General features: G+C 43.9%; 1 protein-coding gene across 1 annotated transcript in view; it reads left to right on the top strand.

Moving 5' to 3' along the window:
• Positions 1-12,135, top strand: part of AK9 (adenylate kinase 9) — a 168,975-nt gene extending 156,840 nt beyond the window's left edge. Inside the window, exon 42 of the mRNA XM_067546583.1 lies at positions 11,625-12,135. Coding sequence (XP_067402684.1) covers positions 11,625-11,827 — 203 coding nt within the window. The 3' untranslated portion in view covers positions 11,828-12,135. The remainder of the gene's footprint in view (positions 1-11,624) is intronic.
• The last annotated feature ends 5,434 nt before the right edge of the window (positions 12,136-17,569 follow it).

The following is a 17,569-nucleotide window of genomic DNA, read 5'->3' as shown; positions in this document are numbered from 1 at the left end:
CTTCATCTGTAGTCAGCCCAGAGAAGGCAAGCTCTTCTCTTCAGTATGCTCAGGAGTCTAACATCTCCCTGATTTGTGACTGAGCTGTGCCTTCTGTGGAGATATAGGAGGCAGTTCAGTACCGTTGCTAGGGAACTCTGGGACAAGACCATACCCTTTACTTCCACGCACCAGAATCTTCCCTCTGACAGAGCAATATGTTCAATGGTTAGGCTCTCCCCTGCCTTTTGTTATTGTTAACCTCTTGCTTTACATGGAATGTTTTAGGTAACAGCAAGTTTATCTTTTCTATCAAGTTCTTCAAATCATTTGTCTCTCTGTGGAACTTTCAGAGCCTTGAGGTCTTCTTCACAAGATTAATTAACATCTTACTAGTCCCAGTAAGGGAATCAAAACTTTCTTGTCCATCTGGACAAAATTCTTCTCTTTGTGCAAGGATAACTAGCTTGATCCTAGAAATCCCAGAATCCCAACCACCTATGATTAACTTCAAAATTGGAAAGAATGCATCTCAAGTTTGGGTTGATCTGGTGTTTTTTGTAGATGTAGAAGTGGTTCCAATGAGAAGTCAAGGACATGTTTTAACCCTCAGGAGTGTGCAGTGAGCTAGAACAATAATATTGCTGATCAACCACCCATGAGCCTCATGGGTCATTAGATGCCTTACCACTAGTTTGGAGAGCCCTGTGGCTATCATCCTGGAGTGGGACTTGCATTGGTCTGACAGGCTCTTGCTTCATCATCTTTCAGTTCTTCTTTGAATGATTGTACATGTGCATTCCACTCTTGGTGTCCATGCACCCAGCACACAGCCATTGGAAACTTTTTCCCTCAGTGGTACCCATTTGGTGGCTTGAGCTCCCCCTGCTGGCGGATGCCACTGCATGCAGGTATAAAGGGCAGTGCCACCCTAGCCCCTTTCAGTTTCTTCTTACTGGGCGCAGTGCATGTTTGAACTCTGTTCTATACCACAGCAATTCTTCTCTCAGCCTTTGTGTAACATAGTGTGTATATATATTATTAGTTTAGTTCTTAGTATTGTTAAAAAATATTTTTGGACTTGTCATTTCCTTTTTTGGGGGTTTTCTATTCATGAAAGGTATGATCTGGTCATCAGGTTTCAAGCCATGTGCTTCTTGCTTCAGGCCTATTCCAGTTAGCAACCCACTCAATAGCTGCCTGAAGTGCAGAGGAGAGGCAGCTCTGAACAACAGGTGCCAGATCTGCAGAGAGTTCAAGCCTAGGATGAAGAAGGATAGAGAGGCCAAGCTGAAATTATTGCTGATGGAAGCAGCACTCAGCCCACAGCCAAACTTGGCAGTCTGACCCAATGCTGAGTGCTGCAACTTCAATGAGAAGCTCACCTTCAATGTTAGCAGAATCCCAGCACTATTCTCCCTCGCCAATACTAAGGAAGAAGTACAAGACTTCTAGATAGTCACCTGCCAGGGGACTCTACATCTGGTAAGAGGGTCGAGAAGGAGTCGAATAGAGTGCACCAAACCCTAAGCACTCCTCCTCCAAAGCTGTGCTTAAATCGGCAAAGTCAGTTTCAGTGCCACAAGGGGCATTGTCAAGCCCAGTGCCAGAAGAGGCACTATCAACTTCTTTGGCATTGCAACAAGAGACCATCTCAGTGCCAACTATTCCAGAGGCATTTGTAGCGGCAAGAAACTTGGGTTTTTTTGCTTTTGTCCCTGTCCTTACAAGAGTCTGGTCCCCCAGCACTGCTGTCAGTGATTCCACCACTAGTACCGCAGTTTCCCACTTTCCAAACAGGCGGTCTTTCGATACCATCCAAGGGGAAGCCTGCTATGATGGAGGGGCTCTGCTCATCACCTCGCTTCTAGCACAGATCCCTTGCACAACTGGATAGGCTCCACCTTGGTCAGAGGAAGGAGAATCCTCCTTGTCAGACTCAGGGGTGGTATCCACATATCTTAACCCTGAATCAGGTCCTGCCGATCTTTACCTAGATCCTCTCTTCCTACTTACCACCAATGGCAACTCTCAGGGAATGTGGCCCCATATCAGTGGCCATTTTAGAACCCTTGGGGTTTTCCCCCAACATTCAGATCTTCCCCACATTGTGTACACTCAATGCTCTCATCTGGAAGGCCTGAGTCTATGCATAAGCAGCTCCATCCCCAGAGTCCAGTATTGGATTTGGTATTGAGCAGCAGGAGGATGTTCCAGTGCCAGAGCAACCACCTGTAGAGGAGATTCTACCTCTCTAAGTCTTGCCTTCCTCTTCATCCTCACCAGATGAGGCCATTTTGTCTGGAACAATTTCACCTTCTCCTGATGACTTTAAAGTTTACCAGGAGTTGCTAAAGAGAGTGGCTGAAGACTTAGGTGTATAGGTCTAAGAGGTCATGAAATCTTCACATCACCTGGTTGATTTTTTATCATTGGTGGGTCCCTCCATAGTAGCTCTGCAATTAACAAGGTAATAATAGAGTCTATAAAGGCTCTGTGTCTGGCTCCATCTTCAATGCCTTCCACCTCAAAAAGGGCAGAAAGAAAATATTATATGCCCTCTCAAGTTCTTGAGTACCTATATACTCACCCGCCACTGGGCTCATTAGTCATGACAGCAGCTAATTAGAGAGAGTGTCAAGGGCATCAAGCTGCCACCCCTAAATCAAAGGACACTAAAAAGATGCCTGTATTTGGCAGAAAAAATTATTCAACAGGGGATTCGCAGATGTGTATTGCTAACCAATAGGCTTTGCTGGGGCTGTATGATTTTTAATTTCTGGGGCCCCATGGAAAAGTTCAAAGAGTTGCTTCCAGAGAACACTAGACAGGAATTTTCTTCCCTAGTCAATGAAGGCAGACTGGTCACAAGAACACCACTGGAGGTGGGACTGGATGCAGCAGACTCAGTAGCTAAAACCATGGCTTCTGCAGTGGCCATGAATAGATCATCCTGGCTGCAATCATAGAATCATAGAAGATTGGGTTGGAAGGGATCTCTGGAGGTCATCTAGTCCAATCCCCTGCTCAAAGCAGGGCCAACCCCAACTAATCATCCCAGCCAGAGCTTTGTCAAGATGGGCCTTAAAAACCTCTAAGGATGGAGATCCCACCATCTCCCTAGGTAACCCATTCCAGTGCTTCACCACCCTCCTAGTGAAAACGTTTTTCCTAATATCCAACCTAGACCTCCCCCACTGCAACTTGAGACCATTGCTCCTTGTTCTGTCATCTGCCAACACTGAGAATAGACACTTTGGAACCCCTCTTCAGATAGTTGAAGGCTGCTATCAGATCCCCCCTCACTCTTCTCTTCTGCAGACTAAATAAGCCAAGTTCCCTCAGCCTCTCCTCATAGATCATGTGCTCCAGCCTTCTAATCATTTTTGTTGCCCTCTTTCCAATTTGTCCACATCCTTTCTGTAATGGGGGGCCCAAAACTGGACACAGTACTCTGAATGACACCTGACCAGTGCCGAAAAGAGGGGAATAATCACTTCCCTTGATCTGCTGGCAATGCTCCTAATGCAGCCCAATATGCCATTAGCCTTCTTGGCAACAAGGGCACATTGTTCACTCATATCCAGCTTCTTGTCCATTGTAACACTCAGGCCCTTTTCTGCCTAACTGATGCCTAGCCAGTCAGTCCCCAGTCTATAGCAGTGCATGGGATTCTTCCATCTTAAGTGAAGGACTCTGCACTTTTCCTTCCTGAACCTCATCAGATTTCTTTTGGCCCAATCCTCTAATTTGTCTAGGTCACTCTGTATCCTATCCCTCACCTCCAGCGTATCTACCACTCCCCCCAGTTTAGTGTCATCTGCAAACTTGCTGAGGGTGCAATCCACCCCATCTTCCAGATTATTAATGAAAATGTTGAACAAAACGGGCCCCAGCATCAACCTGTGGGGCACTCTGCTTGTTATCGGCTGCCAACTAGACATCAAGCCGTTGATCACTAGCCCTTGAGGCTGATGATCTAGCCACCTTTTTATCCATCTTATAGTCTATTCATCCAACCCATACTTCTTTAACTTGCTGGCAAGAATAGTGTGGGAGGCCATATCAAAAGCTTTCCTAAAGTCAAAGTATATTACATCCACTGCTTTTCCCACATCCACAGAGCCAGCATCGCATAGAAGGCAATCAGGTTGGTCAGGCATGACTTGTCCTTGGTGAATCCATGCAGACTGTTCCTGATCACCTTCCTCTCCTCCAAGTGCTTCAAAATGGATTATTCCATGATTTTTCCAGGGACTGAGGTGAGGCTGACCAATCTGTAGTTCCCCAGATCCTCCTCCTTCCCTTTTTTAAAGATGGGCACTATATATTTGCCTTTTTCCAATTGTCCGGGACCTCCCCCAGTCACCGTGAGTTTTCAAAGATAATGACAAGAGCTCTGCAATCACATCAGCCAACTCCCTCAGCACCCTGGGATGCATTGCATCTGGCCCCATGGATTTGTGCATGTCCAGCTTTTCTAAATAGTCCTTAACCTGCTCTTTCATCTCTGAGGGCTGCTTGCCTTCTCCCCATATTGTGCTGCCCAGTGCAGCAGTCTGAAAACTCACCTTGTCTGTGTAGACAAAGGCAAAAAAAGCATTGAGTACTTCCGTTTTTTCTACATCATCTGTGACTAGGTTGCCTCCCCTGTTCAGTAAGGGGCCCACACTTTCCCTGACTTTATTTTTGTTGCTAACAGTCTTCTGATCTTCCCTCTAAAGTATGAAGTACTATCCAGGATTTCTCTATTCTCTGACCAGATGGACAGCAAGCTGCATGCATTTAAGGACTCCAGAGCCATCCTGAAGTCCCTAGCTCTCTACACTCCTGGCCTGGTCAGGAAGCACTATTGGCCCATCAGACACACTGATATTCTGCTCCTCTTCCTCAACAGGATCTATCAAAAAAAAGGTCCAGGTGTTATAGGCATAGGCCTCCCCCTCTAGCTGCTTTGGTTCTGGGCCCCACCTGGGAACTGCAAAGCAGCCATTTTGATGGGCCACTTTGAGTCAGCATATCAGTCTCCATCTCTCCAGACCCAAACCCCCTCCTCTTCGCAAACCGTCTGTTCCACTTTCGCAGTGCGTTGTCCTGGATTACTTTGGCCCTGTGGATCTTGTGCATTGTGTAAGTGGGATATAGTTGCCAGTTTGCTTCTACCCCTCCCTGCCTCTTCAGGGACCACTCTCATGAGAAACATCTTGTCCAGGAAGTTCAATTTCTCCTTCGTTTAAGAGCAAGAGAGGATGTTCCATATGGTCTCACAGGAAAGGGGTTTTATTCCTGATATTCCTAATTCCAAAAGCAAATGGAGGTCTAAGACCAATGTTAGATCTGCATCAACTCAACAAATTCTTTTAAAAGGATAAAGTTTCACATGGTTACCCTAGCTTCTATTATCCCTTCCTTGGATCCTGGGGACTAGTACGCCACCCTTGACTTAAAAGATGTCTACTTCCATGTGGCAATCAGTCAAGCTCACAGAAAGTACTTCTGATTTCTGAAAAATCAAAACCATTACCAGTTCATTGGGTTACCTTTTGGCATGCCAGCAGTTTCCAGGATCTTTACAAAGGTCATAGCAGTTGTAGCTACATTCCTTCAAAGATCAGGAGTGCAGGTTTACCTGTGCCTAGACAACTGGTTTCTCAAGGGCCAGTCCAAACAGCAAGTGCAGAGCAGTGTTGCCCTGAATCAACAGTCAATGTTCAGTGCTCTGGGACTGTTAATCAACACTGAAAAATCTCTCCTCTCCCTGGTCCAGAGGATAGAGTTTATAGGGGCTTGAAGGTGGGCGGCAGCATCTCCCAACTAGTGATTAGGGCCCCAAGTGGCCATTACACCCAAGAGTTCATCTCTGGTGACAACCTCATCTTGTAGGTGCAGTCCACAAGCGGCAGCCCTGCCTAGTGGATGCAGTTCCTGAGCAACAGCCCAACTTAGTGGGTGCAATTCTGAAGCACCAACCTCACCGAGAAGGTGCAGTTCCCAAGTGGCAGTCCTGCCTAGAGAGTGCAGTTTCCAAGCAGCAGCCCTGGCAAGAGGGTGCAGTTCCCGAATGGCAGTGCTGCCTAATGGGTGCAGTTTGTGGGTGGCCTACGGGAAACTGGGCCCTCCCACTCCACCAGGTTCTGACCCAGGACCCTGGGAGGCTGATTCGTCTTTTTCCCACCCTCTGGTATCTTGCATCAGCCTCAAGTCATCTTCCCTGGGTCACTTCCTACCTCCCTCTGCATTCCAGCCAGCTGCCAGCCATCCCTGGGGTGCACTGCCTTCCATACTTCCCAAGTCCCAGTCTCCGGGAGCTGTGGCTTCCTCCCCCTGTTCCCTGGCTGGGTACAGGATCAGGTCACATTTTTCGTCTTCGAGTAATGTCCCTGTGGATGCTCCACTTTAGGTGTTGGCGTGTCCCTTCATCGTCAATAGGGGAGATTTTTGCTAGCAGTGCTCGTCCGGGTCGCGCATGTGCCGTCCCGGTCTCATGGCTCCATTGGCACCCTTTTTCGCACACGCGACCCAGCCCCCCTCAGTTCCTTCTCAACCATCCACAGTCGAAGATGGAGCCTCTAGCAGTTCCTCACAGCTCATCTAAAATATCCTTTTAGTTAGTTTCTTGTAGGCATTTAGTCAACTTTGCCCTCAGTTTTAACATAGTTTTATCCTAGTTGCTTGTTTAAACAAAAAATTATACTTACCCCTTTGGGTTACTTAGTTTCTTCCCTTATGGATTCAGGTGTCATGCCGGGCTCTCCTGGCTTCAAACACTGCTCCTCATGCAGGGATGCATTGCCAGCCTCTGACAGGCACGCTGAATGCATCAGATGCCTGGGAGAGGGACATATTTCCCAGAAATGTCCCCACTGCAAAAATCTAAAGTCGAGAGCCAGGCGGGACAGAGACCTCTGCTTGAAACTAATTCTAATGGAGAAATCTCTTAGACCTGCCTCCAACCTTGGTCTGGAAAAACCGGTCTCACAACATAAGACCAGCAGGAAAAGGCACTTAACCCCACCTGGCACTGAACACAAGCAAAGAAAATCATCGACCCCGGCGGCTAACCGACCAAGTACCAAAGAGGCTACAGACTCCTCAGGTACATTATCAAGCACGGTACCTAAAGAGCCCTTTCGCTCTGGTACGGAGAAGAAGGATAAATCAGGGCACCTCCACCCTGACACGGCTCCGCAACACCGAACGGTCCACAAAACGACAAAAACCATTCCAGCATCGGCACTGATATAAATCTCGATGCCGACCAGTCACAGCACTGTCAACTGCCAAATCTCACGTTATGGCATCAATGGTGCCAATGACTCTTTCTGAACCAACCTCCAGCACCGAAAGGATACCGGCAATGACTGTATCGGCAACGGCACTGACTGTACTGATACCAACTACATCGGCGCCAAGGAAACATATGGAGAAGAGCAGGCACCATGAACGTGAGGAGGAATTTCTAACATCCTCCCCCATATCTCCATTGTATGGCACGGATACCTTTCCTGTGCATTTTTCTCAGGATGAGCCCATCTTGCCCATATCTTTCTCAAGCAACCAGGACTATGATGGAGAAGAGGCAGCATTCTTCCCTCAGTTATCCTCTCCTAAGGGGCAGGTTGTCAAATGACATCCACACCCCCAAATGCCACTACACCCATGGCTTGGACCCCCATGGTTTGCTCCACCCGCACCCTGCCATATGCAGTGGCCGAGATGGCACACATAGTCCTCTTATTTTGCTTCTGGCAGCAGACCATCTACCTCTCATAGGCATAGATCCAGACCACCACCCAAGTCCGTCCAAACAGCAACTGAGCCAGAGCCATCTGAGGTTACGGAGGGGAGCATACAAAATCTCCGCAGATGAGACCATAATCCCTCTGCCACCCACCACCGCTGATGATTTTCGACAATTTCAGGACTTATTTAAAAAAGTGGCTGACAATTTAGAAATCCCACTCCAAGAAGTAGCAGAGTCACAACATATGCTCCTAAAAATTTTACTAACTTCAGCCTCCTCCAGAATCACCCTCCCTGTGGATGACACTCTGATGGAGCCTGTCAATAACATCTGGCAAATGCCGGCTACTATCCCTCCCACCTGTAAAAGGGCTTACATAAAATATTATGTCCCTGCCAAGAACACGGAATACCTTTTCACCCACCCACCACCAAACTCCCTGGTTGTAGAAGCTGCCAACCAGAGGAATAAGCAGCAATACCACAAGTCCACATCTCAAGACAAGAATAAAAGACTTGACTTACTTGGAAGAAAGGTATATACTTCTGCAACCCTGCAAGTGAGAGTTGTAAATTATGCTGCGCTGCTAGTGAATTACAACCATAACAACTATGGGAAATTATCAGAATTTATTGAACATATCCCAGAGAACAAGAGGGAACAATTCAATCTATGATAAAGGAGGGACAATTGGTCACAAGGACGGCTCTACAAGCTTCCCTTGATGTGGCCGATACAACCACCAGGACAGTGGCAACAGCGGTGGTCATGCGTATGGCTTTGTGGCTAGATTCAGCAGCACTGCCTAGGCAACTCCAGACCACCATCAAGGACTTTCCTTTCAATAAGAAGAAGTTGTTTGTGGAGGAGACTGATGACATGATGCATACCATGAAGGACTCTTGTGCCACGCTCCACACCTTGGGCATCTACACACCTGCCACAAGAAGAAAGCCCTTTAGATTTCAGCCATACAATTCCAGGTACCAATATCATCCACAACACAGGAGATATGATTCGTCACGTAACAGCCAACAAACCCAATGACCTAGACAATTGAACCAGCAGCCATCAACATCCCAGGCTGCCCCCTCCAAACCTCAGTTTTGAGGTTTTGGTTGAGGGTCTGCCCAACCTTCCCCAGCTTCCAGAACCACAGACAAACACCATCCTCTTCAACCACCAACTATGCCCTCATCTGAAGTTCCTCCCAAAGGTGGTTTCCTCTTTCCACATCAGCCAATTTATATGCCAATTCTCTGCCCAAAACCACATACAAGCAGGGAGGAAGAGTGTTTGCCTATCTTGGACATCAGAAGAACCTTGGCATTTCACCTAGATAGAACCAGAGACTTTTGTAAATCTTCCCAGCTGTTCATAGCAGTGGCTGACAGAGTAAGAGGTCAGTCAGTCTCCACCCAATGAATTTCTTCCTGGATCTCATTCTGTATGTATATGTGCTATGATTTGGCTAATGTCACTCTGCCCATCAAAGTTACAGCTCATTCGATGAGATCACAACAACTTTAGTGGCCTTTCTGGCATAAGTTCCAATTGCAGACATTTGTGAAGTGGCAAACTGGTCCTTGGTCCATGTTTGTCTCCCACTATGCTGTGGCTCAAGGAACCCACGGACTATGCTAGAGTGCGATAAGAAGTTCTCCAATCTTTATTGAAATAGAGATCAATCCTGCCTCCTGTTCTGCGGCTTGTGAGTCAGCAAGAGTGGAATGCACATATGCAATCACTTGAAGTAAAAACAGTTACTAACCTGTTTAGTAACTGTTCTGCTTTGGGATGTGCTGCACATGTCCATTCCATGACCCACCTTTCTACCTCTCTACACTGGAGTTACGGGAAGAAGGAACTGAGGGAGGCTAAGGGTGGCTCTGCCCTTTATACCTGCATGCAGCAACACCTGCCAACAGGGCAAATTCAAACTGCCCAATGGGTCCCACTGAGGGAAAAATGTGTGACAGCTGGGCATATGGACACCAAGAATGGAAAGGACACATAAAACATATCTCGAAGAACAATAGTTAACCACTTTTTTGTAACCACTTTTTTCTGTGACCTGTGTTCTAATATTTATCTTTCTATCAAGACCTGTTTCCTTGTGACTATTAACAAGAAAGGTTTCAGAGCTGGCAGTGCTGTCAATGCAAGAGCCATAAATCATATATTCCACAAGAACAAAGTGGTTCTCATAATCCCCAAATGTTTTCTAACCAATACATTTTCCACACTTCTCAGGAAATCATTGTACTCTCTCCGTGTTTAAACCATTAGCATCTGAAGGAGAAACTAGGGCACCATCTGGACATGTAAAGAGCCATGAAAATTGGGCTCCGATGTAAAGAGCCATTTGCAGAATCAGCCTCAAGGTTCACTTACTTTCTCCCAAAGTGTATAGGCTTCCAAATTCTCCTTGACCATGCAGATGTAGTGCTGAATTATTAATGCTTTTGTAGCATCTGTTAAATCAGTTCCAGGGATTAAACTTCATTCCACATGCTCTGTAGCAATTTTCTGGACAGAAAGAGCCTTGACTACTACAGAAGAGATATATAGAGCAGCCACTTGATCCTTGACCAGCACCTTTAATTTTAAGTGGGCCTCCTGTCCTATTAATATACTTCCTTTTTGGGAAGGTGCTGTGTGTGCTGGTCCCATTGTAAACTGTTCTATATATTTTATCTGACTCAGTTTGGATATCTGTCTCCCTCCCTTTCACCTACACTGTCTCTTTCCTTTTCTGTTCCTGTGCTTTACTATTTCACTGTTGTGCTTTAATGCACATCACTCAAAGATTGTGGGAGATGGTGGGGTCCACAATGGAAGTTTTGTTACCTGATAATTTCTTTTCAGAACCTCTGCTGCAATCCACTCACCCTAATGATAGGAAAACCTGTCCAACACATGCCCATACTGAAAAAAACATGTTTTCTGTCTACCAATTTTGAGTCTACAGTTAGGGTTTTGTTTTAAAATCACATTTAAGTGTTTCTATGATTTTGGAAGCAATCTTCTGATGGGCAGAAATAAGAGGTATGGTCTCATGCAGAGTTCCCTAGTAACAGTGCTGGACTGCTTCCAGTATCTGTGCAGAAAAGGCACTGCCCATAAATCACAGATTAGGAGATGTCAGTCATGGAAAGGAAATTATTAGGTTACTTCACCATAGTTATTCATGCGCATTAGCTTGATTGCTGTAAAGGCTTTACTTACAGCTACACTTGAACGTTACTCAGGAGCTTCAGCTAGTGCAGCATGCAACTGCGTACATTTTTAATTGAGGCAGATTGTTATAGCACCTAGTATAGTTCGCCATGCTGTCCAGTCCAGTTCTAGGTTCCATTCAAGGTACTGATTATCATTTAAACAGCACTGACTCATCTGAGATTTGGCTGTTTTAAACCACCATTTCCCCTATTCTTCATGACAATTACAATCAACAAAAATACTCTTGCTGTCTGTCACCAGGGCTGAATACTAATATGTGGGGGAAGAAGCGGGGTTGGGATTATTGTCAGTGTAAAACCCTTGACCCTGAAATTTGTTTCTACTTGGCTATTTAAGATGTATTTTAGTATGCATTGTTTTCATTACAGGCCTGTTTTTTCCAAAAAGCTAAGCACCCATGGCTATTTGAATTTAAGTTACAAGTGCTTTGCACTTCTGAAAATCAGATCCCAAACCTCTTTTTTAAAAAAATCTGGGCATGTTGCATCTGGAAGTAGCCAGTGGTCATGTTATCATCAGTTGAGGTGAAAAGGTGTAGGCTTGATCTTTCTGTCTTGGTTTTAATTTGTAAAATAATCCCACATGTCATGATTGAAATATAAATTTAAAAAAATAAACATAACACATAGGATATTTTAATATATTTAATTTCTTGCAGCTTATAACTCCAAGAGCTCAGAATATGTACGAAAGAAGTACAAGAGGAAACTGGAGCAGTTCATAGATCACTGTGATCTCATCCCCTACTTGGGTACCAAAATGACCCGCAAATACAAAGAACCTCAAAATAGACCTATTGACTTTGATCACAAATTACAAATGTTTTTGTCTCTTAAACATGTGGACCCAACATCTTCTTAGTTTGGAATGTGCAACAATGAAATTGTGCATTTTCATTGAACTACTGGATTCTGATTAGCCTGGCAAATATACTTATTTTGTATTTCAACCAGTCCTAAAAGCTTATCCATAAAAGTAATTCTGTTAACAAAGGAAGTTATATTTTTATGAATAGATACAAGACTGCTAAGTATATTATAGTTTTCATTAACTGGCATAGATTCGATTTAGTTTATTGTAAAAACATTTAGTTTAATAATATATTCATACTATACAATATATTTTAGAAACGTTTATAATCTTGAAAATTAGGGAATATTTTGATTAGCACTGAAGGAATTATTAAATATTCTGAAAAACTTCATTGAATTATACAATTTTGTTTTTCATATAGTCATTTCAGATATACTCTTCTCTCTGTCAGCATTATTAGTGCAATAAATGCACTCTTATTACATGCAATGGAACAAGATTAAATTTACTTTCACACTGTTGTACAGAAAGAGGCAGACAGACACTTATGACTAAATTAACTTGTTCTAAATTTTATACTTACCACTATTTCCATATCTGTGTGTGATCATTAATAATGTAGCCAATCATTTATGGAAACATAATGGATATTTAAAAACCTTTGAGGAAAAATCAAGAAGTTTCAAAATACCAGCATTTTAAACATCCCCTAGCAGCACACTCTTGAAAATAAATACCTGCAGGTGAAATGACATCTGACCACAGTAGTGATTTCCTGTTCCTTTTATTGTTTCTTCATCTACCCAGTTCTTTGTACAGCCATCTTTACAATACCTTTTAAGGTGGGTGTGAAGGTAAAACTAAAATATTTTTAAAATTCTCAAGGCGCTCTAGCTCAGAAAAGGAGTCAGAACCAATCTGCTCTTGAGCCCATATCGTTCTATTTTAAAGGATTTTCAGGCTGAGTTATAACGCCAACTCCAGCACTCAAAGCCCAGCTCTCTTCTCTTAGCCAGCGGGGTCTTTCAAACACTTCCATTCCACATTTGCTGATTTTTAAGCCTGTTTTCAACAAGACAAAAGCTTTCTAAACTCTGTGACCAGACTGGAGGCTGGGGCGGTGAGCAGGTGCAGAGAATGAGCTGGCCCAAGATCTATCCCGAGCACGGGTAGGGCCAGGCACACTTGTTGCACTTGTACTCTTTCTGCTCATCATGTAGGTTTTCTTCACTGATTCCGTCGGAAAAGCAGGGGGAAAGGAGTCCAAGAGGGCTGCCTGTATTTTAAACAAACCTTATTGAGGGCGCAGGAACAAGCCATCCTGATGTGTAGAAAGAATAGCAAATATGGCAGGTGACCAGCTTGGCTTCACAAAGAAGTCTTCAGTGAGCTTAAACACAAAAAGGAAGCTTACAAGAAGTGGAAGCTTGGTCAGATGACTGTGGAGGAGAAAAAAAGTACTACTCAAGCATGCAGGAGTGAAATCAGGAAGATCAAAGCACAATTGGAGTTGCAGCTAGTAAGGGATGTGAAGGGTAACAAGAAGGGTTTCTACAGGTATGTTAGTAACAAGAAGAAGGTCAGAGAAAGGATGAGGGAGGCAACCTAGTGACAGATGATGTGGAAAAAGCTGAAGTACTCAATGCTTTTTTTCCCCTCTGACTTCACAGACAAGATGAGCTCCCAGACTACTGCACTGGGCAGCACAGAATAGGAAGGAGGTGAGCTGCCCTAAATGCTGAAAGAACAGATTCAGGGCTATTTAGAAAGGATGGACATGCACAAGTCCCATGGGGCCAGATACAGTGCATCCCAAGGTGCTGAGGGAGTTGGTTGATGTGATTACAGAGCCAATGGCCATTATCTTTGAAAACACTTGGCGATTGGGGAAGGTCCCGGACGATTGGAAAAAGGCAAATATAGTGCCCATCTTTAAAAAAGGGAAGAAGGAGGATCCTGGGGAACTACAGTCTCATCTCAGTCAACGAAAAAATCATGGAGCAGGTCCTCAAGGAATCAATATTGAAGCACTTGGAGGAGAGGAAGGTGATCAGGAACAGTCTGCATGGATTCACCAAGGGCAAGTCATGTCTGACCAACTTGATTGCCTTCTTTGGAGATGGCTGACTCTGTGGATGTGGAGAAAGCAGTGGATGTAATATACTTTGACTTTAGGAAAGCTTTTGCCAGCAAGTTAAAGAAGTATGGGTTGGATGAATAGACTATAAGATGGATAAAAAGGTGGCTAGATCATCAGCCTCAAGGGCTAGTGATCAACGGCTTGATGTCTAGTTGGCAGCCGATAACAAGCAGAGTGCCCCACAGGTTGATGCTGGGGCCCGTTTTGTTCAACATTTTCATTAATAATCTGGAAGATGGGGTGGATTGCACCCTCAGCAAGTTTGCAGATGACACTAAACTGGGGGGAGTGGTAGATACGCTGGAGGTGAGGGATAGGATACAGAGTGACCTAGACAAATTAGAGGATTGGGCCAAAAGAAATCTGATGAGGTTCAGGAAGGAAAAGTGCAGAGTCCTTCACTTAAGATGGAAGAATCCCATGCACTGCTATAGACTGGGGACTGACTGGCTAGGCATCAGTTAGGCAGAAAAGGGCCTGGGTGTTACAGTGGACAAGAAGCTGGATATGAGTGAACAGTGTGCCCTGGTTGCCAAGAAGGCTAATGGCATATTGGACTGCATTAGGAGCATTGCCAGCAGATCAAGGGAAGTGATTATTCCCCTCTATTTGGCACTGGTCAGGTGTCATTCAGAGTACTGTGTCAAGTGTTTTGGGTCCCCCATTACAGAAATGTTGTGGACAAATTGGAAAAGTCTAGTGGAGGGCAACAAAAATTATTAGGGGCTGGAGCACATGACTCCAGTTTCATGAGGATAGTTCCCTCAGCCTCTCCTCCAGAAACTAGGCTTGTTTAGTCTGCAGAAGAGAAGAATGGGGGGGGGGGGATTTGATAGCAGCCTTCAACTACCTGAAAGGGGTTCCAGGGAGGATGGAACTAGGCTGTTTTCAGTGGTAGTAGATGACAGAACTAGAAGTAATGGTCTCAATTTGCAGTGGGGAGGTGTAGGTTGGATATTAGGAAAACTGTGTTCACTAGGAGCGTGGTGAAGCACTGGAATGGGTTACCTAGGGAGGTGGTGGACTCTCCATCCTTAGAGGCTTTTTAGGTGTGGCTTGACAAAGCCCTGGCTGAGAGGATTTAGTTGGGGTTGGTCCTGCTTTGAGCAGAGGGTTGGACTAGATGACTCCTGAGGTTCCTTCCAACCCTAATCTATGATTCTATGGCTCTCTTGAATGTAGTCTCATGACACAAAGGGGTCAATCATCAGCATTGATGGAAAGAAAAAAATTGTTATCTGTTAATGTAAATACAGATACATTTGGACTTGGTAATATGAGCATTTCAACCAATCCATAGTCCTTTCTCCAAAAATTGTATCCTGATTTTCTCACTTCTACTATTGCACTAACACAAGAGAATCATATTTTGAATTCCTTCATGAAAAAGAGTAGACCATATTTGTAAAACTTACATTCAGAACGTCATAACCCTGTCTGCACAACAGCATTTTATTTTTTAAATATCAATCCTTAGACTTTCTAAACCTACAGTGAAAAGTTCCAGAGGGGTAGCCGTGTTAGTCTGTATACTGCAAAAACAACAAGAGTCCTGTAGCACTTTAAAGACTAACAAATTTAATTTCTGTAGGCATAAGCTTTCGTGGACTGTAACCCACTTCATCAGATGTTGGCAGGGTTGGCATCTGACAAAGTGGGTTACAGCCCATGCTTAAAGCTTATGCCTACAGAAGTTAAATTTGTTAGTCTTTAAAGTGCTACAGGACTCTCGTTGTTTAAACCTACAGTGAAGTTCAAGTTTCATTTGTAACAATTGAACTTCTTGAAATCACACAAATACATACATGCAAGCAAGCCTTACTGTTAGAAATACTTGATTCAAAACCTGAGTAACCACTGCATGTGGTGGTGTTGAAGTCATGGCCACAGTTTATGTGAAACGTAAGGTGACATTCAATATGTCAAGGATTTTAAGTGTGGTATACAGCTCAAAATACTTGTGAGTACATGTTTGCCAGCATCAAGTACAGTGAAAGGGTGCAAGTAGAGTTTAATATTCACACTTTGAGACTATTTGGACTTCAATTGCTCTTTACCCCATGTTCAGCAGACAGTTTAATGATTGATATCATGGGTATTTCCATGCACCATTTCTATAAGCATCCTACCTTTCTACTTGCTTTCTTGACCACACAAAACAAATATGCATCAGTAACCTACAAAATATAAAGAAAGAATAGGTAAAAACCCAATAAATTTCTCAGCATAAATCTAGTCACCGTACATGTTTTTTGCTATTGAAAATTACCTCATCACCCAGCCATCCTCCTGGCTTCAGGCCATGAAATGAACCGCCAAATACTTATATTTCCCACTTTGGCCTCCGATCTGCTTGTGTCATGGTGGGCCTATAATAATTGTATTAGAACAAAAAGGTTACACATTTCATGCATATTTATAGTTGCCTTTGTCTCCATCTCACCATTGTGAATGCTGCCATTCTTACCTGAAAACTGCAAGCATAGTCCAATTCAAGTATGTTCGAAAATCATTTAAGTATTGGCTGTGCTTCTTACCTTTCTGAAAGCATACTTTGTCTTCCCCATCCTCCATAACTGTGTCATCTACATCACTGTGTTTGTGAATTGCAAGTTCTTCCATTGCACCATCCTCTTCTTCCATGTTAATGACCTCAATGCTTCTCACGATGCTGTCATGAGTGCTCTGACATACATCACCACCCATCGTACTAATGTGTTCTGTGGTGGTTCTTTTTTTCAGTGTCCTCAACAGCAGTTTGCATTTCAATGTTTTCCTCAGATGTGTTCTCTGCACCTAGTGGTGCAAGGTCTTTTAAATGGTTTTAAGTGGGAGATACCGTACATTGATCCTAAAACTTTCCCAGACATGGTTTCCAATTTAACTCTTTTACCCACAACACTGGTAACTTTGTGTTAGGTTGCAGCGACCCTCCCTTTCTTGTTCTCTTTCTTGCACTGAGTAACAGAACACTGTTATTTTAAAATCTTATTTTGCCATATTTAGAAATCTGTCTTTTATCATAGTGTCTGTTGTTTTTCGGGTGGTTTTGAAATATTATTCAAAGCCATTGTAGCATCAGCATCCTTTCTAGATTTCAAATCTATGCTATACTCTGTGTAGTCTTCATCACTGAGTTCATTGAAATTGGCAGCTTTGCAAAACAACAGAGATGGGGTTGTATTTGTAAGAGGCAGACTCACAGAATAACATATTTAAAAGAACACATCTGGTAAATCAATACACTCACCGTGTAATTGTCTGAGACTTGGTCTGGAAATGTTGCTTCAAAGCCATACAGTAGTCGACATTCCAGTTGTCATGTTTGGTGTTTCACTGCCTGCTTTTGTGAACCCAGGCCTACTGCACCATAAAGGTTCATAACCCAAGAGGCTCATAAAAGGAATCCAGTATCATGGTTTGTTTTTTTAATAATTTCATTACTCAAGATCCATAACTCCTGATTTTTGAGTTCTTCTGGTTGTTAAGCGATCTTTGGGTTGTAGATGTGTGTTTATTATGTTGTGAAGGACAAAACTATAACCGGGTTCAAAAAAGAATCAGGTAAGTACCTCACAATCAGTCCATCAATTAGCCAACATGGTCAGCGATGCAACCCCCTGCTCTGAATGTTGCTAACCTTCAGATTG

The sequence above is a fragment of the Emydura macquarii genome, unplaced genomic scaffold (assembly GCF_026122565.2).
Source record: "Emydura macquarii macquarii isolate MOO-44397 ecotype Brisbane River unplaced genomic scaffold, CSIRO-AGI_Emac_v2 contig_1146, whole genome shotgun sequence".
Lineage (NCBI taxonomy): Eukaryota > Metazoa > Chordata > Testudines > Chelidae > Emydura > Emydura macquarii.
The sequence above is the reverse complement of the archived record's forward strand: the minus strand, read 5'-3'. Positions and strand labels throughout refer to the sequence as shown.